This window comes from Excalfactoria chinensis, chromosome 1 (assembly GCF_039878825.1).
Source record: "Excalfactoria chinensis isolate bCotChi1 chromosome 1, bCotChi1.hap2, whole genome shotgun sequence".
Lineage (NCBI taxonomy): Eukaryota > Metazoa > Chordata > Aves > Galliformes > Phasianidae > Excalfactoria > Excalfactoria chinensis.
This window is the reverse complement of record NC_092825.1, coordinates 29086462-29112650: the sequence shown is the minus strand read 5'-3', so window position 1 is coordinate 29112650 and position 26189 is coordinate 29086462. Positions and strand designations below refer to the sequence as shown.

Here is a 26189-nt window from a genome sequence, read left to right as displayed (position 1 = left end):
AGTGCTACATTTTCACAATCACAATCAGCAGATTCTATACAAAAGGACAGCGAGCAAGCAGCAGTGTACATACATATGTACAAACAGCCCAAAGAGGTGTCTCTCAGTCACCTCTCCTGCTACCTCAGGATGAAAAGGAGAATCCTGGACTTCTACTACCTGCCTGCTTCCTAGACTTGACAGGAGCCATCTGGCCCTCTCCAATCGCTTGCAGCTGCTGCCTGCTTAAAGGAAAAGCAAAAAGGAGGGGTGAAGGATAAGATGTGCAAATACAGTAGAAAAAAAGTCTTCACCTTTACAACCAACAAGCAGCTTGCTACTGTAACTTCCATTTTCAAAAATATACCACATACCAACCATCAGACAAACCATGGAATAGCAAAGTACCTGCTCAGGAAGACCAATTACTTTACCAGAGAGCTAGTTATATGAAAATATTAAAACACTTTAACTAAGTGATACTCTTAGAGCCAAAGGTAGAATTTTGCCAATATATCAGATTCCAAATCTTTATTTTTTTCATAGAGCTGGGTCCAACTCAGATGAAACGCAGGAATTATTTTAATTGGCTTTGACTCAGTTCACACAAAAGAAAAAAAAAAATAATCCCAGAATCACGAATATAAGAATATAAAAGCAAGTCCTTCAAGTCTATGTCCAAAAAAAAAAGAAGGGTGGTGAAACATTCTTCACCGCTCACTCAAAATGACTGTTCTGATGTTTGAACGCATTTTCCAAGCTAAAGTAAGCACATAAAATTATAAATAACTAATGAAAAGGTACCACAGATATTTTATATTCTACAATGAATTAGAAAAACACACACAATAATAAATTTGCCCATTCCTATTGTTTAGTTCTTCTTCTAATTCCCTTGAAATAAATGTCTGGTCAAATAACGGAAGCTCTGATCATGATTTGTCTTCGGATGCTTTCACCAATGTTGTCAGTAATAGCCAGGTACCTGGAACTGCCTACTTAGTTTTGTATTTCTTGCATATAAATATAACATAACTGATCCTCTCTATAATGTATGTAATATTTAATAAATTATTATAATAATAAAATAAATTAATAAAATAAAAATAAATTATATAAAAAATATATATATTAAATGAAGCAACTGTCTTCTCCTATAAATATACTAACAAACTTTGAAAGCTGTGACAAAACACAGGTAGTAGAGCCCTGGAGCACTCTGCTACAGGTAACAATTTGTCTCTTGAGCCCAAAGGACATGGGAGTTGCAGTGGGGATTAGAAAGAGAAATAAACAATGGTTATTGCAAATGTTTAGAGATTAGAATAGGGAGCGTTCTTTCGCTGTGCACAGTCTATTACCGAACCACCATAACTGCTAATGAGTTAATCTGTGATACTTTACAATCTTACTATTTTTTGTGTGTTTGTTTTTTTGTTTTTGTTTTTTTTTTTAAAGGTGTTTCAAAAAGAAAGGTAAAGGAAAGAGACTGTGACTTGCCTCTAAATCAGTGCCTCAACTAAATCAGTTGGCAGGCTGTTTGCTGTCAAATGCAACATGCTTTGCGATTACAAGTTTGGCTATACAGTTCAAACGCAGGGTGAAATATCTTGTAAAAGCTGTATCTGATTAAAAAGAGAAAAATTACTAAAGGTAACCAAGTTCTGCAAATATGCCAACGGTTGTAGAGAATGTACGATGTCATAAGGCAGGATTTTGTCATTCATTCCTTCACAGAGCTGACCATTATTTACTCTGAGGACTTTATGCGCTGATAATATCCTTCCAAAGCCATTTACCCAATCATTTGTGCAAGCTAAAATTCCCAGAAAAGATCTGTAAATGCATAAATATGTGACAAATGCAGAATTTCTTGTTACTGGACACTACTCCAATGACAGGATACTCCCACATACCCCAGCTTAAACCTTGGAAGCTTCACTAACCTTAACACAAAGCACCAAACACTCTAAGGGCACCACAACACACACAAAAGGAGCTGCCAAGAAGCACTTAAACCAGTACTGCTAAAATGCTGATGCAGAAACCTGCAGCAACGCTCCAAACTGACAACATTTGCCATTATAATTTTACATAGAATCAATCACCAAGGTTGGAAAAGACCTAAAAGATCATCCAGTCCAACTGTTCACCGATTACCAATAGATTCCAAATGTTAGAAGACAGACAGACAGACAGGTATCTCAATATACATGTCGTATGACACATACAAGGGCAGGTGGTTGAAAAATAAACTAGCTTGAGTTACCTGTGTACTACAGCAATTGTTCAGTTGATACTGAAAGTATCGGTACAGATATAAGTATGAACTAATTATTAGAGCTCTAAGAAAATATGAAATTAAGTGATGTAAACTAACCTTAATAATGGATACAAACATAACACCACTGCTTGAAACATACACAGAACCTTCAGAACTAAAAATGCCACTGAGCTTCCAGGACCTGAACGGTTTACACAACCACAACTTGAACTGGTACACCCTTTGTCTAATCAATGCTTTACTGGCCATACGCTTTGACATTTCTTTTTGCAACTGACTTTGAAAAAAGAAAACCACTGAAGTTTATACATTCAAAGCTGTGGAGGTAAGAACATTTCTCAAGTTTCAGGAAAAAAAAGTTTGCTTTTCAGATGCACTTTTTTTCCTAATGCTTCTAACGATCACTGGTTATGACAGCAATTACGTATTCGCTTATTTCCTGATAATACAGCATTCCACTTTTTGCAATTCTGGCACATCAATAACCGTTCCTGCATTTTAAATACTTTAAATTCAGACAGACATTTCATGAATCAGAATAAACAAGTGATTAGAAAATTAGAAAACAACAACAACAACAACAACAAAGGCTTCTTAGACATAACTTTTAACTAGTCATAAATTTCATTAGGACTCACACAGACCATAATGAAGTGATCAGATGTTACAGCAATGCTGTAACTTTCACTGAAGTTTTGATCTTCCACAGTTTAGTTTTTCCTTTAATAACGTCCACATTTAAAGAGGATCTACAATAGTTATCTTCAACTTAGTCTGTTAACTCTATCTCACACAGGCAACTATAAAGCATCACTCAAAAAATAACAACTGCAGAACTTCCTTATTTTCCCCTCACCTGTAGTAAGAAAAACCACATCACAGCCTAATGAGAAATGGAAGTCATTGAAAAACCACACTTCTTTCAGTGCTGGAAACTAAACGTAATTGAGCAACTAGTTCTACAGGTGTTTCAAGTTTAAAGGATGCTCTGTTGTACAGGTGTGGCCTCGCTACCTGAGAAGCATAAAAATGACATACAAGCAGCATTTGTCATCCTATCTATCATCTGACACTAATACCAATACAAACCGACAGAAACTCAATTCTGTTCCATGATAGGCAAATGTATTAGAACCAATTCCTCCCAAAAATATACAGGAACAGATTTCTGGATCTTCAGCCAAAAGCAGTGAGCTGTATTTCTGCCCTCTTTCTTAAATTCGGTGTTTCCTGAGGACTTCCCAGAACCAGAGAATCATAGGGGTTGGAAGAAACCTCTGGGAATGATCTAGTCCAATCCCCTGCCAAAGCAGGTTCCCTACAGTAGGTTACATAGGAAAGCATCCCGGAGGGTTTCAAATACCTCCAGAGACGGAGGCTTGACAAATGTTGGACTCCCTCTTTGGGTTCCATCACCTTGAACGCAAATAACTTTTTGTTCAAGTTCGTATGGAACTTCCTATGTTCCAGTTTGTGTTTACTGCCCCTTATTCTGTCTGTGATCTCTGCTGAAAAGAGTCTGGCCCCATCCATTTGATTTCTGTCCTTCTGATATTTCTAAGTATCACTAAGATCCATTTTCAGTCTTCTCTTCCCACAGCTGAACAGCCCCAAGTCTCTCAGCTTTTCCTCATACAGGAGATGCTCCAGGTCCCAATTATCTTTGTGGCCCTCCATTGGGCTCTGTCTGGAATTTCCCTGCACTTCTTGAACTGAGGAGCCCAGAACTGGACACAGAGCTCCAGATGTGGACTCACACCAGGACAGAGTATAGGGGATAACCACACACATACAAAAAAAAATAAACCCAGGCCAAATCACAATTTACCTTCCTAATTCACTGCATCATTAATGATAACCTTTTGCATGCAAATTTTATCACAAAGCCTTATAACAGATAATTCCTATTGCCTTAGTTAAGTAATAACCAATATTATAATTTCTGAGACCAATTTATTCCATCGTGACAGCTGCTTTTAAAGCACAAGTTATCAACTAACAAAACCAATATTTTGTGAAAATATATTGCACATTCCATCCTCCCTGTTTTCGTATGAAATCATAATCCCACATCACCGGATCATAATACTCTGCATAGGATCCGTGTGTGATACCATCATCAGAGATTGCAAGCATTAGGTAAGAAAAAAGCAGCAGGCTAATCCTAACAAGGATTTTATTTTCCTGCAAACGTTCCTTATTATAAAGCACACTTAAGAAACGCACAAAATACATTCTCAATTTTATTTTCAGATTTCTCCAGAAAGCATTGTATGTTTTTCTCGTTCCGTGCTATTAACAAAAGGTGCTTCCATTGAAAAGCCCAAGTGTCAGCGTGTTTCTGGAACGTTTTTTTAATGAGACAGTAAAGAAAAAGGAATTTATTTTTCTTCCTGTCTTTATACAAAACTTCATCTTTTATCAGCGCACATAAATGTGGTTCTCGGAAAACAGACCACTAAACAGCGTATGAGCAGGTAGATAAACTTCTTCCATTTTTCACCTTCCACACTTCCTTGTTTTATGTCTTCATATTGCGTGAAAATGTAATGGCACAAATATTCCTATCAAAGCTACTTTAAACTATGCTGCAGAACCAACTGATTGCAGCTGTTTGTAAAAGTTCCTAAGAAATAAGATGAACAGTCCCCCATTTCTACCCTGCTGTACATCCACCAGCAATTCAGAGCCAATCTATCAACTGTGGGAAAGTCTCAGGCCGTTGTAAGGGAACATGTAAGAGTCAAATCAGGTAAATAAACCTGACATAGCCTAAAATCCGTGTTTTTTTTTCGTTTGTTTAATACAAACTCCTATACAATCTCATTTCCTGAATAGAAAGGATAAAATTACAAAGGAATCCATCACCAATTTCTTCAGCATCCCAGAGCTTTAAAGGTATAAAGTAATCATCCCAGACAAGTGTGATGAGCTATTAGTATTACTAGTTAAAGAGATGGAAGCCAAGTTTCTCCTCCCCTTTGTCAAGAGACATGAAAACTTCTGTTATATTTGTTGAGTGCCCCGTGTTTAAAAGGAAAAGAGGAAACTGGCAGAACTGCACAGCTATCAGAACAGGAAGGTCCTCACGAAAACCAGACTGTTCTTCACCCACCATCATGACCACTGCAGTCCCCATAAGAATTTAGGTACAACATGCTCCTTGCTCTTTCAACACCGGCATCAGTGCCCTTCTCATGCAGTTACTATTTTGATACGCTGTCAAATGAACCTAAATAATGCAAATAAAGAAGGCAATTTTAACTACCTAAAATGCAGACAAACCAGAATGTAATGATGGAACATATGAATGACACTTTCTAACTACAAGCCCTGACCTTGCTGAGTTGCAGTAGTCTGCACAGCCAAAAGCAGTTCTGAAATGCAGAAAAAGTTTGAACTTGCCATAATGGAAGAGATAAGGAATGGCTTTGAGTTTTACTACAAAATTAAAGAAGTGAACAGAAGCTGTCGTAAACATCAATAATTAAAACAAAAGCCAAGAACAAGAATCCTCATCCTTTTAAGTATTGTACAGATTGTCCCTAAAATAAATGCTTCTAAGATTTCTGGGATTATTTTAACCATACAAATGAATTGTTTGAAATTGTTCCAGGCATTAAGAGTTTTCTTTCAAGAGACAACACGAATACCTTTTTTCTAACCTATTTTACAAAAATGTTGATAGTAAGAACCACTCTTACCAAAGCCGCATTACCGGAACATTCTATTACGCCAGTTGTAACTGCAAGCAATATTACATTTAAATATACGACTCGCTTCAGAAATACTTTTATTATTGCAACTCAATGTATATCTTTAAAATAGTTTTACTTTCTGCAGATACTATTTGATCTAAAAACTACACGTCGTAAAATCTTATTGTATATTAAAATATTTTATAGCAAATGCATATTTGGTACTATTTCTTTACCAGAACTAAACCTGTTCCATCCGCTACATGTGGTGTGTACGGTAGATCTCCAATGTACAACAGCACCATCAGCTCACTGCGGATTAATCAAGAGAGTATTATGAAGATTCACTAGACCATGCTCCTTACATAAAGCTTCTGATTCTGTAAGACACAGCAAACTTCTTCCCAAAGCGGGGATCCCTGACTTCACTTGTTGTGGCACTCAGAGAACATCCCTAATGTAAAAGCCTACAGGAAGTAAACACACAAACTTACAGCCTTTAACTGACATGTACAGCATCATTACTTTGAAATTTAATTGCTATCAATATTAATTGCAAAAAATTCCTTCCTATTCTTCTAAAGAAGTGATACACGGTCATCATCAGCTTTATACTAGCTATAAATTTGACACCCTACTGTCTTTATGGGATCTGATGAAAAAACTGTGGTCCTATGGCAGCCTTCTCATTGCTGCTAAGAGGTTGCTCAATTCTTAACGTTCATGAGCAACTCATAACATTAACAGTTAGCCACTCTAACCGTTCTTATTTATTTCTGAGATCACCATGTAAGGTAAAGCCTAAAACTGATTGTTCTTCATGCAGTAGTAAATCAGTCATTTGAAGTCTGGTTAAAAAAAAAAGTAGACTTGCTGGGGTTTGTTTTGTATGTACAAGCATAGTGCTTACTGTGCAGTTAAATACACGACGTAGGAACAAGTACCACTGGAGAAAGCTTACAAACAGGTTAAAAAAAAATAAATGGGGCAGCTTTATGTAAAACTCCAAAAGCCAAAGATCAAGACAGACAAACTTGAGAATAACAGCCGGCTGATATGGGGTAGTAACTGCACCTCTTGATTAATCAGGACATTGGTGTTCAGGTTTTAGTTTACCTACACTAAAATACTGCTACTACTACGAAAAAAGGAAGTTCCTAGTTATAATCTAAACTTCCAAAGTATTTTAGCATAATGAGACAGTAGATATTAAAACTTCCTATTCCAAGCTGAGAGGCTTGCAGACACAGACACCTGGAACGCCAAAGCAGCTCACCCACAATTAAGGCCTCACGTTACTAAAGCAGTCTTCCACTGCCATCCCTCTTTGTAGTAAAGAACTTTCTAAAAGATAAAAAATAAAAAAATCTTCCTTTAATTAAATGAAATTGCTTAGGTATGAAATATTACACTTGCTGCACAACTGCAAAACACAACTCTAACAATCCATTTTCGAGACAACAAATAGTTGTGGTAAATAACATTTTGTAAACTGAAAACAAGCCTGAAACCTTCAGGGTGAGAACTACAGTACCAGAAAACAAGCATCCTTTCAACCAAGCATCTTTTGTTAAGTTGTTCTTACAAAAATTCTTACCAGCCATAGGGCAAGTCTAATTTCTCACACTGTACTGCATTACTGAATAGTTGTTTTTTTTCCTAAGATAAAGACACATATTTATTTAACCATAAAAGTGAGAGGCATTTGTGGTAGCAGTTCTCAAGCTTTTTGATAGATATCCTTTATCCTTTCAGACTCTGGACCATTTCTGCATCCATAATCTCCCAACTGCTGTTCAGAGCGTACACAACTGCGACGAAAAATAGTGAGACTGCACATAAACTGCATTTCAGCCTTGATTATTAAGAAAAGAAGGGTCCTGCTGAGAATATCCCACAAGGCAGCTGACAACTGAGAACTGATTTTAGAATTCTGAAGCATAAATGCAATACATGAAGAAGTGGTGGGAGATCAATCACTTCTCAAAACGATGTCTAACCTAAGTGTTACTGATAAAAAAAAGTATGCATATCTCTTTGCAGAAAAAGGTTGAGAGGGGAACATGAGTCCTATGGATGACCTTATTTCACACAACTATTTCTGTTTACTTATGTTGGGAATCTTTTATCTTTGCCTCCTCAATGAACACCCATGGGAGCACGGATGCAGAGAAAGATGCACGAAGACAGAGATACAAAAGGAAAGAAAGTAAAGTAACAATGGCAGCTACGTCCACTAAGCAAGTACCGATGCTCGCTGACATGACTTTGCAGTAACATACTTCCAGGAGATTTTCTTCCTCTAAGGGCAAATGTTCTTGCCTTGTGTATCAGGAGCTGGATTACTGCCAGGCACCACAGTTGTGATCTCTGAAATGATTAGCACTAAAAATTTAAATGAGGTCTGTAACAGCAGTATTTTATACTTAAAGTAAAAAGAACAAATGGAAACTACAGCTGGTACATTCTTCGATACTTCTTGACTTTTAAAAAAGTCCTTTAAATGGTATAAAAACAACTTGGTCATAAGGAAATAAACATAAATCATTACATAAATACTACCTCAAATGACTTACTACATGACTCCTGGAATCTTTTCAGGCGTTTCATTTCCCAATGTAAGAGATACCAACTTATCAAGGATTTAAGCCTTAGCAGAATCCAATTTAATAATATTTGTTTTTCAAATGCCCCACCATACACCTTCTGCCAAAAGGCCCAAATCTACACTAAGGATTCTCTTGTTTCCTTCTGATGGCATGTCGAAAAATTCTTAACTATGCAGCATTTTATACTCACTTTATTTTCAACCTTAACTGCCTATGCTTTATGGCTCATAATCAGCCATACATCTCTTGTGTTATTATTATTAACTCAATGCTATTTGTACTCCTTTCACCAAATATCCTCACAGCACCGTCATAATTTCCTTTGATTAAGTGTCTTGATTACACAGGAATTTCTCATGGTCAAGGAAAATGTTTTCAAGCATAATTCAGTCTGTTCTGCACACATTCTGCTCCACAAATCTACCTGTCTCAACACTTCTAACCTATGGTATTATTCCTTGATAAACTCTGTCATTTAACTTTCCATACTGCATTAATCTTTCTATCACTGCCTCCGGTATCATCATCAATGCACAGTACTCTCTCACATATGCTTTTTGCATACAAAACCTACCAGCACACAAACTCTCTACCTGACAACCTGTGACTAGGAAAGCTCTCTTCTTCTAAGACCAGTGCCAGCAAAATGTCCCTACTCAGCTTTCTTGAAAACACTGCAAAAATAACAACCTCTTTAATCACCAAGTATCTTCATTTTAAAACTCACCAAGATTCTCTGATCTTTCTCTCTCTTCCTCATTTAGTATCCACATACATACATACTGTGAGACCTAAAGTTCTTACTAATTTGATCACTCATGAAACTGCTCCATATTATGTACTAGCCAAAGAAAACTGTTTATTTCCATCTGTAAATAACTTCCAGGAACACAAGACAACCATTAAGTCTTGAGAATTACCTAAGTGACAAGATTTGATCTACTGTCGCAAACCTACTGAAAAAGGGGAGAAAGAGATAAAGAATAAATACTTGCTAAATACGCAGAGTCCTTTCTATATTCTAGAGTTGCTCTCTATATTCTGGGAGTTGTTCTCCCCGCTTTGCCTATAATGAGACTTCCCTTGGTACATATGACAACCTCAACAAATCTAAAGGAAAGCAAACGAGAAAATTCTTTTCAGAGAGTCAACCGTAACGCAATAAGAATAACTTACAAAACTTGATAAAAATAAGCAAAAGAATAAACTAACAGAAGTGGGCAATTCAGGAGTGGAGTCTGTTGGCACGCCTCTCTGCAGCTAATGTTGCACTCAGTGGAACCCTGACGCAGGTGTCCATAAAAACACATCCCTATAATTAAAACCAAACCAAACAAACAATGACAAAAGAAAAAAAAGAACAATCAAACAACGACAACAAAAAAGCACCACAACCCCTCAGCACCACCAACAACCTGAAAGCAGAGCTTGTATCACTACTGGTGGGCAATGACAGCAGCACAGCAGTCGCTCAAGGGACAGCAATATTGTCTGCTTGAAAAAGGATGCCACAAGCTGCTAAGAAAGATAACAGCAATAATTTCTGATGTACATTTGCAAGAAACAATGAGGAGCTATGCTCCTTTTCCACCCTCCTCCATGCAGTGTGGTAGAGCAAGAGGCAGAGAAAGCAGCTATGTATCCCCTTTAAATAATTTTCTGCTTTTATTCTCTGGAGACATCAATGTTACTGAGAGCTCAAAAGAAAAGTGGCAATAAGCACAACCGCCAAACACAATTTTTTGTTATCTTCCAGAAAGAAAAGGTGTATATTATAAACAATAATTCCAATCATAAACAGAAACTATGCAGCTGTATGATGGTACCTGTATACTATGGCAGAAACCGCAGTTACATAAAAAATACAGTTTGCCCACACCTTGGAGTAGGCCGCCTGTTCTCTGCTCACTGACTGCACCGAACAATTCACATTTCCCTTCTTGGAGTAGCTTTAAACATTCACATTTCTATACTACAAACTGAGTTTAGTAGCTCTCTTCCCATATTATATAAGCCTAAGGCACAGGGCAAGCAGTAGTTTCAGAACACATATAGTCATGAACTATCAGAAAGAAACAGCATTTTGCACTTAATTCCACCCCAAGACTGAAACTTTGACTCCAAATCTTCATTTTCATATAGGTATAAAAGCTTTTCTTAGAATCTGTGAAAGCTTCCTCCATTCAATTTTCAGTTAAAAACTGATTCTTAACAAATACGTAGTGTTAGAGGCGGGACTGGAGGAGTCCGAGTACAACTATCTCAAAACTGAAGCTAACAGTCAGTGTTCCACATGCCACATACATAATAGCATTGCTGCATTTCACATAATTAATGAACAAATTCCTCAGGAATGTTTCAGTCTTTCTGAAAGTTACAGCATCAGCACGTGAAAAAACCCTCACAGTTCCAGAACTGTATCCTTCTAGCTTTCTTAAGCACAGCAATGCCTATAAAGAAGTTTGGTTTTTTAACCAAGAAGAAACCACCTCCCGGAAAGCTCTTTAGGGAAGAGATAAAATCCTTTATTTTCAGAGAATCATTTTATTATATGTAATTTATGCCCTTATCATATTTTAATGTAAGGATAAAAGTAACTAATTATGATGATGACAGAATTTCTACATCAAAATGAGAATGGTAAATTTGGTGTTAGCAAAAAATATAAACCAGCAGAAGAGAAATTTATAATATTAATGCAGCACTGGGCAGAAGAACCCACTGGAAGGCTTATATCATGCATCAAAACCTCACAGCAGAAAGCAGATGGTGCAGCTCAAGTCCAGAGATCACAGAGAACTTCACAACAACATCCTTCACTCAGCAGCAGCCCAGCTCTAGGCCACAAGTCCTAATATCCAGGGACTGACCTAAACAAGGGGGCTGGCCATTAAAGACTGTAACTTTTCAGCATGTGACTACATAACCACTATTTTTCTTTCTGAAACATATCTATCCCATACATCATGACAAACACTGTCCTCACCACCAGAATGCAGACATGCCGGTCTTCTCACCCAGTGCACAAACGCACCCAGCTCACTACATTCACATTCCCTTTGCAAATCAACTACCTATATAGGTTCAAGAGCTCTTCTTCCTCTCCCTTTAAAATAGCTCCACACATTTTGTCTTCCCTCTTCTTTGGCTTTCACGTGGTGGGACCAGGTGGACCTGGAGCTCAAGGTACACCTCTCAGCTCAGGGTATGAGCACCGGACTTGCCAGCAACCCAGCTGCACAGATGCATCTCAGTGACTCCGTGCTGCACATCTGGATTGCCTGGCATGGAGATATATGTCTTCCCAATGGGCACATGCCAAGTCAAGAAATACATTTATTCTTTGAATCTGCAAACCTCAGCAAATGATCTGAGCCAAAAAAGCTGCATCAAAAAAAATAAAGTTAAATACAACACAGAGTCGCTTCTACCTGGTTGCCTTCTACAGTTGAGCTCTGTGCAATCCACCCTACAGAGTACCACCTTGTAAAGCAATCAGATCAACAGTCCTGTATGTTTATGCTGCTGCTGTATGCTATATGGTATGTGAACAATCACATTTATCTTGTGTCTATTTCACTCTAACTTTCCATCATTATTTCCACAACATAAAGAAGGTTCTAACTGTAGTTCTGATGTTACAAAGGCCATAAAAGTTGGCAATTCAACAGATGACACTACAACAGTAAAACTAAAGCGAGTAAATCCCTTGGTACATCTACGCAAGACACAGTGATTACAAGTATATCTTTGCACTAATAATTAAGTAAAAGTCTGGACATACATTTCCACATTTAACATATAAAATGACTGCTAAGTTGATTGTTAAAGTTTAATGTAGAAGTAAATCTTTTGTACATCTTTCCACCAGCTGGACCTTCAGTAAGTGCCAACAGCTCTTTGTTTTCCAGACTTAACTAGATTACAAAAAACTCCAAATGCTTAAATTTATTTAATCATATAAAAAACCAAATCCTGTTACATTCATAAACACCAAATATATATATATTAAACACACACCCTTGTATGCAACTTTTGCTTCTATGCAAAAGCCTCCTGAGGACAAGTGAAGAAATGAACCCCCTGTTTACACCTACTGCAGTATCTGAGGGCCTCTCCTTCTAAAGTCAGCACACTTTGTGTTAATATACATGGCCCAGGTCTTATGAATCTGACCTTTCAAAGTACACATGCAGGACTGACAGAGAATGCCATCGCTATCAGCCCAGCTCTGAACAAGAATGAGATTCTTCTAGGGCACATGGGCAAAAGTCCACAATCAGAGCTCATAAGGCAGATCAATATAAGCAGCAAGTCACCATAAAACTAACAAAAATTTGTGGCTTTCCATTGGACCTATAACTTTACAGACAATTATCAGGTCAAACTGCAATGCACAGACATATCCATACAGAAGTACGTAAGCACTTCATTTTGCAAAGTGGGGAGTTTGTGTGTAGACATACGGAGAACAGTAAACTATTTCAGAGCTACCCTTCTCTTTGATTTTACTTCAGAAGCACTTTCTTCAACAGGCTAACTCCATTTAAAACACAATTAAACTGCTCTCTGTAATGATGTAAGCTACTGAAGAAAAGCAGAATTTGTATACCGGTGATGTAAATGTCTAAACAGAAAACAAATCCTGCATTCTTCTATGACAAAAACCATCTTTCTAGAAAAGAAATCATATTTCAGTAATAATAATAATTCAGCACATTAATTATAAGACATACTAACAAAACACTACAGAATGTAATGAAGTCATTGCCACTGAATATTGTATTTTGATTTTTTAATACTTTCCACTTTTACTATGATTCTGTGTGCACTGATTAACATACTCCTCAGTAAACAACCTCATGTTATACTCAAAGAAGCACGTGGTTTACAACAGGATAACAAGTTTAGCTAAGTTTGTTGGAAAATGCATTCTGAAGCATGTGAAGAAAAATGCTTACTAAAGGTACCTCGATCCGTGGGGTGCTTAAGGCCCTGAATATTCTTCACATCTAATTAAACACGATAATTTCCTACAGTGATCAGCTTTTGCACATGATTGTGCTCCAAAACAAAATTTTCACTAAAATAATAACTGTGTCTCTATGCACTACCGTTACCAAAATGACCTTGGAGAACAAGCAAAACACACACCAACGCTGCAATGCCTGACTGGGTCTGCACAGTACCTGAAAGCACATTTTTCAGATGTGTGAAATACCTTTTAGATATTGGTCTGGATCCTGTGAATTCCACATGTCCACAGCTGCACTTTTTTCTTTTTATTTTTTTCCAGATCCAATGGAATCTATTCTCATTTTGCTGTAAAATTCAGTATTTTATGGTTGCTAAGCACCTGAATTTTGGCGCTTTGTCCTCTTGCCCTTTTACCTGCATACACCTTTTCTTTCCATCAGTTTTCTTTACAATTAGGAATTCATTTGATTACAGTAAATATTCCACATGCAGTCTATGACTACAGGTATCAAGGGGTCAAGGAACAGAAAATGAATTCCACCTTGTAGTCAAAGATTGAGAAGACTATGATTAGAAGGAGAAAAAAAGACGTGTGAGCTACAATACCAGTATCACAGGTTATTCCCCCTCAACCCACAAGCAAAGAAATTGCTGAATTGGCCCATGTGGATAACATGGCAAAAGCCAAGATAGTGGGGAAAGGATGTCCAGAAAGCACACCCAAAAACTCCACAGAAATAACTGCTATTGAGAATAATCAATTACCATCTTGAGCAATGAGTCAGAATTATGTAAATGTATATTAAAAAAAAATAAAAAATACCTCAGTGATACAAACAGATTAATGCTGTCATGGAATTTACTTCCACAGAGCACATAAGGCTTTATTGTAAAGAATATACTATGGAGACAAAGATAAGGTTGCATATTCATACTTAAATGAGGTCAACCCTGATCTTTTCAGGTATTTAATGTGCAACCATGGCATTATATGAACACAGACTGTTCATTTCAAATGTAAATTTCCCCAGGTTTTCATAGATGGTATCAGGAGGTGAAAAGCATTCAAAAAACAGCTCTGCAATCTCCAGCATTTCAGAGCTCTCCTATCTTCCCCAAAATCACAGAGAACATATGTGAACTCTATAGTATGGAACTGTTTACCTGACTGGGTTCTACAGCATTTAATCAGAGTCACCAGAACCCAGATAGTCCCGAGTAAAGTCACTGAGGAAGGGAAGTAATGCTCTTACATTTATTTTCATAGCTTTTCTTTTAATTCAAATTTTAAACTAGTAATAATAATAAATCACACAGTTCTACTACACCTATTTACATAATTATCTTTGTTAACATACTAAGAGCATGCTAAATTTGCCTCCAACTTAAACTACTATTATTTAACCTACGTCCTTGGGTTGCATCCCAGAAGAATAGTTACCCCGATGCATCATGTCCTCATAACACACAATCTTATAACACTACTCCAGAATACTCCCCAAAAGAACTGAGCTACTCAAAGGCAGTCACGTGTTTTAGCGATTTACAGAGCTGAGAATCTTCCCACACAGATTATCATGGAAGCACCACAACCTTTCAACTGGAAGGCAGAGGCCAACCTGCAAACGTAACAGTGCATAACAACAGAGAAATAACTGTAGCCATAAGTTTCACCCACCAAAACTTCAGCAAACAAACATACAAAAACTGTTGCAAACATTGTGATATGGAAGGTCTCTGCATGGTAATAACCGCATTACCACACAGGACTTCTGTGCAGTCGATGAAGCTATGAATTGACAACTCACCCTGTAAATTATCCTACAAGACTACTAATCTGAGCGGTTGCTCCTCCCACACCAATAAAAAAGGAAAATAATATGAACACAGTTCACTGTTGCACAGAAACATGCTCTACTGCATCATTCAGCAGAACTCCTCTGTGCTGTAACAATATGCAATCCCTCTTTACAGCATAGCTGGCTTGCTACCATTTATCTAGAGTTACAATAAATACATGCACATTCATTTTAAACATGAAAACTAAAAGTAGAGAATTCGGTGTCACTAGCATGTTGCTGAAAACATAATTCAGGTCTGCTCAGACTTGAACTCATTGCTCCAAGGAGACTGTATTTTAGATCTGATACCCAGCTCACTAATCTAGTACCTCAGGCAAAGCCTAAGCTCGCTATTCTGGGTACCATCTTGCTGTTTTATTATCCTTCCTTAAGATAAGCTTCTTTCTTTCAACTGTTCCAATATTTCTCTGCTTAGGTATCCCAAGTTTATCTATTCCCTAAGGAGTAAAGATTGTTCTTTCTCTCATCTATACTATATTTTCTGCTTTTCAATACTGCAGAGGGCAAACAAGCTTATGAGTAGTTTTATTTTCCTCATATATTCCTAATTTATATTCATTTTCATATATTTAAGACATGACATAGAAGCACGAAGAGACACAATCCCTGCATTAAAGAGCTTACAGTCTCACACTTCTCTGTGTGACAGGTAAACAAACACCACTATACTCACTTTAGAAATATGAATAAAAAGACAGCAAATGATTTAACTAAGGCCACTGAATAAATATGTATCAGATTGATAACCAGAAACAAGATTTTGTTATGGCATCTCTGGCCTATATTTAACTCCCTGTATGAACTATGTATCTTGTAACAATACTGACTGATACTGAAGTTATTTCAAGTAGTCCCACAGAAGCTCAAAGACACCACTTTGACACTCTGAACAAGCATTTTAAAACAAACCACAAACAATCCACTCTCATCATCTGTTGCATACTTAGTTTTCACTTTTCCAATTCACAGAACACAACTCCAGACTGCTGTATGTTTCCAACAGTGCTCGGCTACTGATTAAAACTCTGAAAGATGGTAATTCCCAGTATCCCTATGGATGGCTGAAATAAGGCTCAGAAAGAAAAGAAGTTGGCTACCCTAACTGGAATCTTGTGTTATTAAACAAACAAGAGGTTCTACTATATTTGGATTTCATTCCCATTTGATATGCACTTTTCAAGGGAATGGTCTGTACTTCTAGTGCCTCACACCTGTAAGCCAGAATAAACTGTACATCTAAACCACTGCTGAGGAAAGAGGGGAAGGGGCCATGATGGGGAAGAGTATGAAAGCCTACTGAGGTTTCACTGCAAATAAAAAATGGCAATTAAAGCCTATTAGCTGTAGAACAAAGTCTGAAACCCCTTTTCTTAGCCCAGGCTTATTCCACTCCAGTAGGAAAGAAGCAATACCCTTCCATCCTTGTGCATTCTCAGTGCTGCTGTAATATGCTTACCATTTATTCAAACCTAAGATGTTACCACAGCTATCAATAATTCAAAAACATAAATTAATTTTTATATTGTTTCAGCTGATGATTGGAAAATGGTATTAACATACAAACTGTGCACCAGTTATTAGAAGATTCAGTAGGCTCTGAAGTCACCAAGAGTTACCACAGTGTTCCCAGAAACTTGCTTTTTGTAGATTATTAGTTCTGACATCCACCTAGGTAAGCTTTCAAGTAAGGCAACCAGAATTCTGCTTTACAACTGGAGACCAACACTGCTCCCCTCTCCCAATAAACCAGAAAAATTCACCTTAGGAGCATTTAGGTAATCATTTCTACTAAAATGCTTGTAAGAAAATAATCAGGAAGAGCAAGTATGTTAACATTCACCTCACTGATTTTTCACTGCATTCAGTGGTGGAGTTTACCCTCTGCAGGAAAAGCACAGGAACTTTGATAGAGGTCAAACACATCTGCATAGTGACTAGTAACACAACACAACTCTAAGGAAGATAAATTTTAAGGTAACTACTTCTCCTTTCACCTGCTGCTTGCAGGTTCTGTTTTTACATAGGTTCTACTACCCTCTGAGCAGATGCACAACAACTCTGACTAGACAATAATCATCCAAATAAATTAACTCCTATAGAGAGACATTCTGAGATTTTAATAACCATCAGATTTAATTCCTCTAAATAAAACTTCAGGGCACAAACAGTACCTACTCTTGACTGTAAATGTCAACTGTATTATTACAATACAACTAAACCAGAATTTCTCTCCAACTATGCAAAATACTCGGTTAAGTCTGAAAGGCAAGGCCTCGGATGCCTCACTGAAACAGGCCTTGCAATTCTTACCTTGAGAGGGAAAAACAATTCCCGGCAGAAATCACTAAAATGTCACCCATGTATTCATTCTCTGTCCTGCCAATGACTACAGGATTTGTGATAAAATTAAGCACGGCTGATTTTTTAGGTGAAGTCTGTAGTATTACAATAAATGTTTACAGCTTTCTAAGATGAAAGCCTTCATTATAATGTTATTCAAGAATGGACAGAAACTGCAAGGTTATCTGGTCCATTTTTCTGCCAGTCCTGGCTCGCTCTCTATCACACAGTACCTATCACCCTGACCAGCCTAGGTTTGGATACCCATGGTGTGGGTTTCCCTCCCAGCTAAGCTTGTAATACTCATTCAACTTCTGAACAGCATGTGTTAAGGTTTCTGTGCTGCTGTCTGCTCTGAAATTTCTCCTTCAGTTTCATCTCAGCTCACACATTAACATAGCTCCTTATCTTATTCAATATTATCTTCCTTTTAAGTATGTAGGCCCTTTAAAATGCTTCTAAGATACCATGTCCCCATTTCACCCAAAATATTCTCTAAGCCACATAAGATATATTTATTCCTCAATTACTTTAAAATCAATTAGTCCTTTCTGCCTTCTGTATATTTTCCTGTTCTTCTCTAAGTTTCTGTCAAGTAGCCACACCTGTTGCAAAGGTGCTTGGATGTAAAACAGTACTTAGGATACAGTCGCACAATCTCATACAAAAAAATATCAGTCTCTCTCATTTCCAGTGCCTCTGTGGATGTAGCCTAAGCTCATTCCAACCTGTTTTACAAAGTCTATACACCACACCGTAAACTGAGGCCTGTTCTCCCCGTCAGAAGCATGCACAAATCCTTTTTATATGAAGGGGAGCTGGATGCACACAACTGACAGGATTATCAGGCCCACGGTATCACTCCTATTCCTGTTTCAGCAACACTGCTTTCCAGGTTATTCCCTCACAGTGAATACCTGTTTGGGATTACTGTCCCTCAGATGTTTTAGCACGTGTTTTCCAAAATAATCTCATTTATATTTTCCAACATGTCTAATTTCTTTAGATAACTTTTTCTTTTCTGCTTTGCCTTGTGTTTAACGCTTCTCACTTTATCACCCGCTAATGTCACTAGTATACTAGTCACTTTTTCATTAAGTTCATCAACACAGACACTAAATATGCCTAAAATGGCCAATCTTGTATTACTGCATGCATATGCAAGCAACTCTTTTATCACCTAAAACTGCTGTGACTCACCAAATATATTCTTCATACTTTGTTTGATTTTTGTTTATGGTCCTTCAACCAATTTTTCACTCAGATGTCTATAGGCATAGATAAATAATTTGTTAATGAGTGACTCAGAGATGTACTTATATTTCAGTAAAATATGCATAAAAATACTACAGCTACAACTTTCTCTTCATCCTCTGAGGCCTTCAACCTGCAATCAGATCTGGCAAGCAAGCCAGTCCCGTACTTACCCATCATCACTGATCTATGTGCAGATGCTGCCGCAGTATCAGAGCAAGAATGACAAAAAATACTTCTTCAAAGTAATTTTGCTTGGAAAATTCCAGGCTTTTACTGTTGTCTTCCTATTATTTCTGCCATTATTTTATTAAAACCAGGAATTAAAATCCTGTAAGTTTATCTAGTTCTTCAGCTCATGTTTTTCCCCCCCCAATATTCTCTATTTCTCCCCCCCCCCCTTTTTATTTCAAATTTATTTTATTTTTTTTTTTAAGTAGGAGATCAGTACTATCATTAACTCTTTTCCTAACTTTAAAGTGCCCCTCTGTTGTCAATAACTATTTCACATGGTCCTGGTTTTTAACTGCCCTCACTTTTCCATTCTACCATACATGCATTTTCAGGAAGTTCATCATAATGGCTTGTCTTTATAAGTTTATGCCCCTTTCCATTTAGAAATGGACCTATTTTCTCTCTACTCAGTTATCCCTTACCTTCCCAATATTTACAACAGCAAACTCTTATTCGCCTTTTTACCAGCATTAACTAATTTCTGCTGCCTTCACCATAAGCTTTGCAGAACTGAGACCCAAACTTACCATACCTGACACTCTGTCCTTTCACATAATATCTCTTAATGCAGACGAATACTTTTTAAAAGCAAAAACTCATTTAGAATTGCGTACTTCATTTGCACAAGGCCTCTCACTCTCAAAGGCCTTATGCAGACCCACAACAGAAATAAATGTATCACTTACTCTCACATGAAAATCAGCAGAACCTTGTACTAACACAGAAGGTCACATCAGTCCAATTCTTCGTAGGACTGTAATCTAATCAACTTCTAACATAAAGCACAGCCTACATTTCACGTTAACTTTTTCTTCACCTACTGCAGGTTTACCAACTAACAGAAATGTAAAGCATGCCCACACTACCAATACTTACATTTATTGCTCCACATTAAAATATTTTCATTTATACTGTAAAATAATGCTTTCCTAATTCACCTCAACTGAGATGAAACATCTAATCTGCACTACATCCAAAGGTATTACACTCTGTGACGCTCACACAGACTTACAGAACTACATTAACAAGTAGAGCCTATCAATGGTCATTGGCAGTGTGGCTTCTGACTGCTCACTAAGAACCACAGTGCATAAATTATTTCACCTGTCTGACAGCTCAAAGCAATGCAGGCACAAAGTTGGAAAGGTTCAGACTTTCTCTGCTACAAATAACTTTTTCTAGAGAGAGAAAAGAGAGGGCGGTTGCAAGGGAAAAGAAGGGGTTGATGGGATGGTCTATCATATTTTCTGTATCATTTATGAGAACTGTGTCAGAAGTTTGAACAGTTCACATCATGAATGAAGTCTAACATACACTCCCAATGACAACCAGCACAATTCTACAACAGTCAAAAAGAAAAAGTAGTTGTAAGAAAAAAGACACACCCCACAACAGCTTATAGGAAGGTTATCTGATGTTTGTTCTGCAAAACACTCAGTATGATGAAGCCAACAGGACTACTAATGCCACACAAAATAATTCAACTTCCTAAATTATTTACACAGCAATTTAGAGTCAAAATGACTGCATTATTAGAGATAACAGTAAAGCGAGCAAGGGGTCCGTGCAGCTTGAGATTTTATCTCAGCCAACACGGCATGCCAGATGTTTCATAGAAAGAAGCAACTTTCATCACAAACCATCACAGACCCAAATCCGCAAATGTATTCCTCTAGGTGCAACCCCCGAATCCCTCTGAATCCAGCAGGATCCCACCTGCCATGCAGGTCACTGCATCGCTTCATAGGACACAACATACAACTGGATAAAAATGTATCCTGAAGTTAATGGGCCTCAGTTTGTTGGAATTTGTTTGCAAAATCACTACAATAGCAAGATCAAGCCTACATTCATATTTCAGACTCGAGGAATATTTTTATTTTTTATTTTTTCAACCCAAGGGTAATTTCTCAGCAGTTCATAAAAATACAGTTCTATAAGAAACCTCAGGTTATGGTCTTTGACACAGATACACAAAACTCTTTCTACAAATTCAGCATTAGAGCACTTTTATTTCCCCATGACCAAATCCCCCCCAAAACCTTCAACAAGCTAAACAAGCATTAACCTAGCAGAAATGTATATACAGCCTGCATACTGCACATATAGGGTGGTGAACCCAGCTGGAAAACACATCAAACTCAGATTATGCCAGAGCAACAGTGAGTACAGCAGTAATTCTAAAAGCAAAACAAAAACAAACCAGCCCCAAACAACCACCTTGACAGCTTATTTCAGGATGGCCTATGCAAATGACAGAGATTATGATGAACCAGACCTTCTGAAAGACTCCTCTTATCAACTTATTCAAAACTCCCAATTAAAAAAACAAACAAACAAGAAAGCACCACAACCATTTATATTATCTGTAAATAATCAATTATATGCATTTTCAGCAATTGTATATAAAATAATGCCAATAACAAAATGTTAACAATAAAAATAGTATTTCTGAATGATGGATTCTAAATTAGAAAGTAGTATCCTGTTAGAAATTAATGGTCACTAGGATGCTAAATTAACATTAATTATGTTAACTCTCACAGCATTTATACGCTTCCAAAATATATATGAAAACACAAATGACATGCAACCATGACATTACAGTACAAAAAGTTAAGCTTTCAAGCTTCTGTAATATGAAATTAAAGGCAGTAGGTTAAAAAAATAATAATAATTTTAAAAAAATTTAAAAAAATATCATTTTGCAAATTATATGCAAAATATTGCCAGGTAATAGATTACTACATGGTCCAATAGAAGAACTCAAAAAGCAGTAACTATTTGCAATGATTCAGTGACTCTTTAGCAACATCACCATAATATTATGTATTAGAGAAAGAAAATAAACAGGACATCCTAAATTGAGCTTCCCACTTCATTCCTAGGCCTAGTAGCAATCCTAAACTTTGCTAAAGCTATTAACCATAGGCATTTCTTTCCTTAGTCTGGATCTTAAAGCAATCATACGTCATCACCAAAAAAAAAGGAAAATTCAGCAACTACAGATATCTGACTAAGGTTTTCCAGGCATCACTGTAACTCAATAACTGCTCTACTGTGCTCTGAACTCTACAGCTTCAAGCTGGAAGTCAATCTAGGACAACCAATAGAAAGTGCACCTGTACAATTACTGCATTTCCTAATTCAGAAGGCCACACTGCAGACAGATAAAGCTTGTGTGTACTCACATCACCAAAACACAAGTCCAAAAGCCCACACATCTTTCATACATACTGTTCATCTATCTTATCTTTAACAGCAATTAAATATACCATCTATACAGTTCAGAAACATAAAACTACATTCCTTAACCAGCCTGCATAAAACTCCATTCTAAATTGAACACAATCGTCTCTACAAAGCATCTAGAGACACGAAACATGCAATAATTTCAAGCTCTTTCACGTAAAAAATAACCACCAAGTTAATCAAAATTAATTCTTTTTAAAAAAATCATCCAGTAGCTGAAGAGCACCGCACACAGACATTTCAAATATCCAACATTAACTCCATGCTACATTAAAAAATAATCTGCCTCATAAAAAATCATCTGGATGATTTCAAGGAAGGTAACCTTATTTTTAAAAACTGCAGCAATCTATTATTTTTCCAGTAAAAGAAAAAAATATATATATTTATCTTTTGTACTCTAAAATAAAACCTAATGAATGCTGCTAGTAATTGATAACGATATAATTTATCCCAAGCAGCCTGTCTTCCTGCTGATGCATTTTCATTCACTGCCTGGCCCAAGTGAGCTGTAAACAACTTCACATACAGGAACACATTTCAGCACTTCAAAAATTAAACTAAGTTTCTGTAACTACAATAACAGAATCCCTTACTGACTGTCCTTTAGTACCACCGTTCTGAAACGATCAGCAGAAACGTCTCCCACATATCTCTTTTACATACTGAGGATCCCATCAAAGTTTAAGGCTTGCAGACGTAAAATACAAATAAAATAGCCGTAAAACATAATTTCCTTTAACTGACCATTGCACCAGACAAACAGGGAATTGGAAGTATTTTTAGGGCTACGTTACAGCATTTTTAAAAAGCAGGGGTATTTTTATTATTGCACGCCATGAAAACCAAATACAATCCCACCCTCACGAATACCACAGCAACAGCTTGGTAGCACTCACCGCAAGTAATACTGTTTTAAAGCGAAGGCAGCATTAGAACAACTTCTGGGAAAGTTGAACTCCTCCACGATCTCTCCCCACTGGTTCTTCTCGGAGACCTGTCAGAACAACACAGGCCCGATGCACACCGTGCCCCCAGCACAGCTCCACAGAGCCCACCGAAACAGGGGGGCTGCCACGGAGCAAACGGATAAATATACTGAAATAAATAAACAGGAACGTGTGTGGGGTCGGGGCCGCATTTCCTGCTGACAGCCTTTCCTAGTATTTCCCCCTGGGAATCCCCCTGCTCCCCCCCCTGGTATTCCCCCCCTCACCACCAGCATCCCCCGCCGATCTGTATTTTTCAGGTCTCAGGGACGAGCAGGAGGGTTCGCGTCGTTTTGGGGTTTGTTTGTTGTTGTTTTTCCTGCCTGGACAATAACCAATCGGGAGTCCCTCTGTCGCCCCCTTTTAAATCCTGCCGCGGTCCGTTAAAACCCGCACGAGTTGCCCACAATGCGGGGCGGTGCGGGAGGGGCGCCCCCTGGGCCGCGGGGTCCTCCCGGCGGGTCCCCCCGGGCCGGAACCACAGCCACGAAGAGGCCTTTCTTTTGAGGCCTACATCTCTGTCCCCAGCCTCGAAGCCTAAAGATGGCTATTTGATTACACACCGTCTTGGGTGCCCCTTTTGTTATTTTTCCCCGGGAAGGGCTCGGAGGGCAGCGCCCGGCCCCCCCCGGCCGCGAGGCTCGGTTCCTAGCCCATGCTCCGTGCCGATTATCGATGTTAAACATGCCCGCTAATTTTGAGTTGCACTGAAACTGCGCTCAGACTCTCTCGTCTCCCTCAGAGAGAAGCAGGCAGAGCCGCAATCACAAGCGAAACAAACTGCCCCTCTCGGCCCCACACGCCCCGCTCCCCCCTCTCCTTCCCCCGGGGCAGGGGGGGTGGGGGTGGGGTGGGAGGTGGGCTGGGAACGGGGCCGGGGCGAGGCCGGGGGACGCCGTACCCCGATCCCCCCGCATCGCTCCGCCGACAAGGCCGAGCCACCAACCTGCCTGCCTGCTTCCTCCTTCCACCCCCCACCTTCCCTAACCCTCTGGAAATAGGCCGGTTCCCGGCATCCAGGCTCCCCCAGCCGCCCCCGGGGGTCAGAGGAGACTTTTGGGAAGAGGTTAGCGGGAGGGAAACCCAAATTAAAACTTCCACTCACCTTCCCAAATCCGCCTAAAGTGGTGACTCTGGTGTAGAGAGCGTGAAGATCCAGCTCCTTCCCACCCACCACAGGGATCTTCTTAAAAGGAGACCTGCCAAAGGAGATCCACACAAAACACCGCCACTTGTCAGCTCTGCCCCCTCTTCTCCCCTCGCCGGGGCCGCCGTGTCCTTCAGGGAAGGGGCTGGAAGTTGGATCTGCTCGGTTAAAGCCTCCCCCCCTCCCGTGCCATCTCCCCATTTTCCTCACCCTCTGCTGTGGTGAAACTGCCGCAGCTCGTCCAGGAAAGCGAGTCCCTTTCTCCGCTGGTCTGCGTGGTTTTTACCCGTCGAATTTGCCATTTTTGTATTTAAAAAAAAAAAAAAAAAAAAAAAAAAAAAAAAAGGTCCTCGTAAAAAAAAAAAAAAAAAATTAAATCCAATTTGAAAAAAAAAAAAAAAAAAAAAAAAACGGCCGACGACAACAACAACAATCCTCGGCTCCTCCTCGCCTTTAAGAGACCCAGGTGCCCGTGCTCGGCCGGGGATCGGCCATGGAGAGGGGCTTGCTTGAAAAAAAGTTTAAAAGGAATAAGGGAGCCCCGCGAGTGCGGTAACCGCGAGTCCTGCCTCCACACAGCGCGCGGGCACAGAGACGGGAGCGAGAGGGGCACGCTCCGCGATTCCTCCTCCCGCTGCCGCTCTCAGCACCGCGAACCCAACCGATCCAGCCTGCACATGAGACTCAACATGGTGCTGCTGGATCACACAATGAATTGGGTTACTGTTGTGGCGGGGTGGGGGGAGCCGGAGTGAGGTACTGACAGTGTGTGTGTGTTACAGACGCGGCTCCGCGCGGTCGCCCTCTCCCTCGCTCGCTCCCTCCTCTCGCACACACACACTGCACGGCTACGGCGGCGGCGGCGGTGGCGGCGGCAACGGGATTCACTTCTCTTCTCTCTCAGACAAAAAGATCTGAGGCCGCCGTGCTTCTGCCTGGACGAGAGCGCAACACAGCGGAGCCCGGAGGCCGCTCCCGGTACTGCACGAGGCAGCTCCGAAGGCAAAAGCCAGCGCAGCCCCAGCAAGCAGTTCCTGGCGGGGAACAATAGGCTCCTCTCGCCGCTAAGGGCTCATCTGCAATGTGCCGCAAACTTCACACAAAGCCGGGCGGAAAGAGAAGAGGGAGAGGGACGAGAGGGGAGGAAAAAAAAAAAAAGAAAAACAACCAAAAAAAAAACCCAACAAAAAAAAAACGGCTACTACCGGTTGTTCCAGGGCGAGGGCCGGGAAACGCGCCCGCCGCGCCGGGCTCGCTCGAGCGGCCGCTCCCCGCTCCGGGGGGAGGGCGGGAGAGGTGGGCTCGGGAGCGCCGGGCCGGGTAACGGGGCCGAGCCGAGCGCCCCGAGTTCGGGGGGGAAGAGGCGACGGCGACGGAAGGGGGCACTGCCGGATTTTGACTTTTGGAAAAGTTTGGAGTCCCCCGGCCAGAGGTGTTCCCAAGGACAGGAAATCTCCCCGGATGGCGTGGGGGTGGGGAGCGGCGGGGGCGGCGGGTGCCCCGCTCCGGGCCGGGGGGCCCGCACTGCCCCGAGGGGAGGCGCGGAGCCGGGGGTGCCCCGGAA

The 26189-nt window shown here is 39.6% G+C and overlaps 1 protein-coding gene across 3 annotated transcripts in view; it reads right to left on the bottom strand.

The window, feature by feature from the left end:
* Positions 1-24931, bottom strand: part of ARID2 (AT-rich interaction domain 2) — a 102506-nt gene extending 77575 nt beyond the window's left edge. For 2 of the 3 annotated variants that reach the window (XM_072360457.1, XM_072360466.1), the window contains exons 1-3: positions 24836-24931; positions 24584-24677; positions 23389-23486 (exon numbers count right to left, since the gene is read on the bottom strand). In XM_072360457.1, the coding sequence (XP_072216558.1) occupies positions 23389-23486; positions 24584-24677; positions 24836-24927 (284 nt within the window). In that variant the 5' untranslated portion in view covers positions 24928-24931. Of the gene's footprint in view, positions 1-23388; positions 23487-23705; positions 23777-24583; positions 24678-24835 lie in introns of those variants that run through there. The other variant, XM_072360477.1, reaches the window with a different exon arrangement.
* Between the last annotated feature and the right edge of the window lie 1258 nt (positions 24932-26189).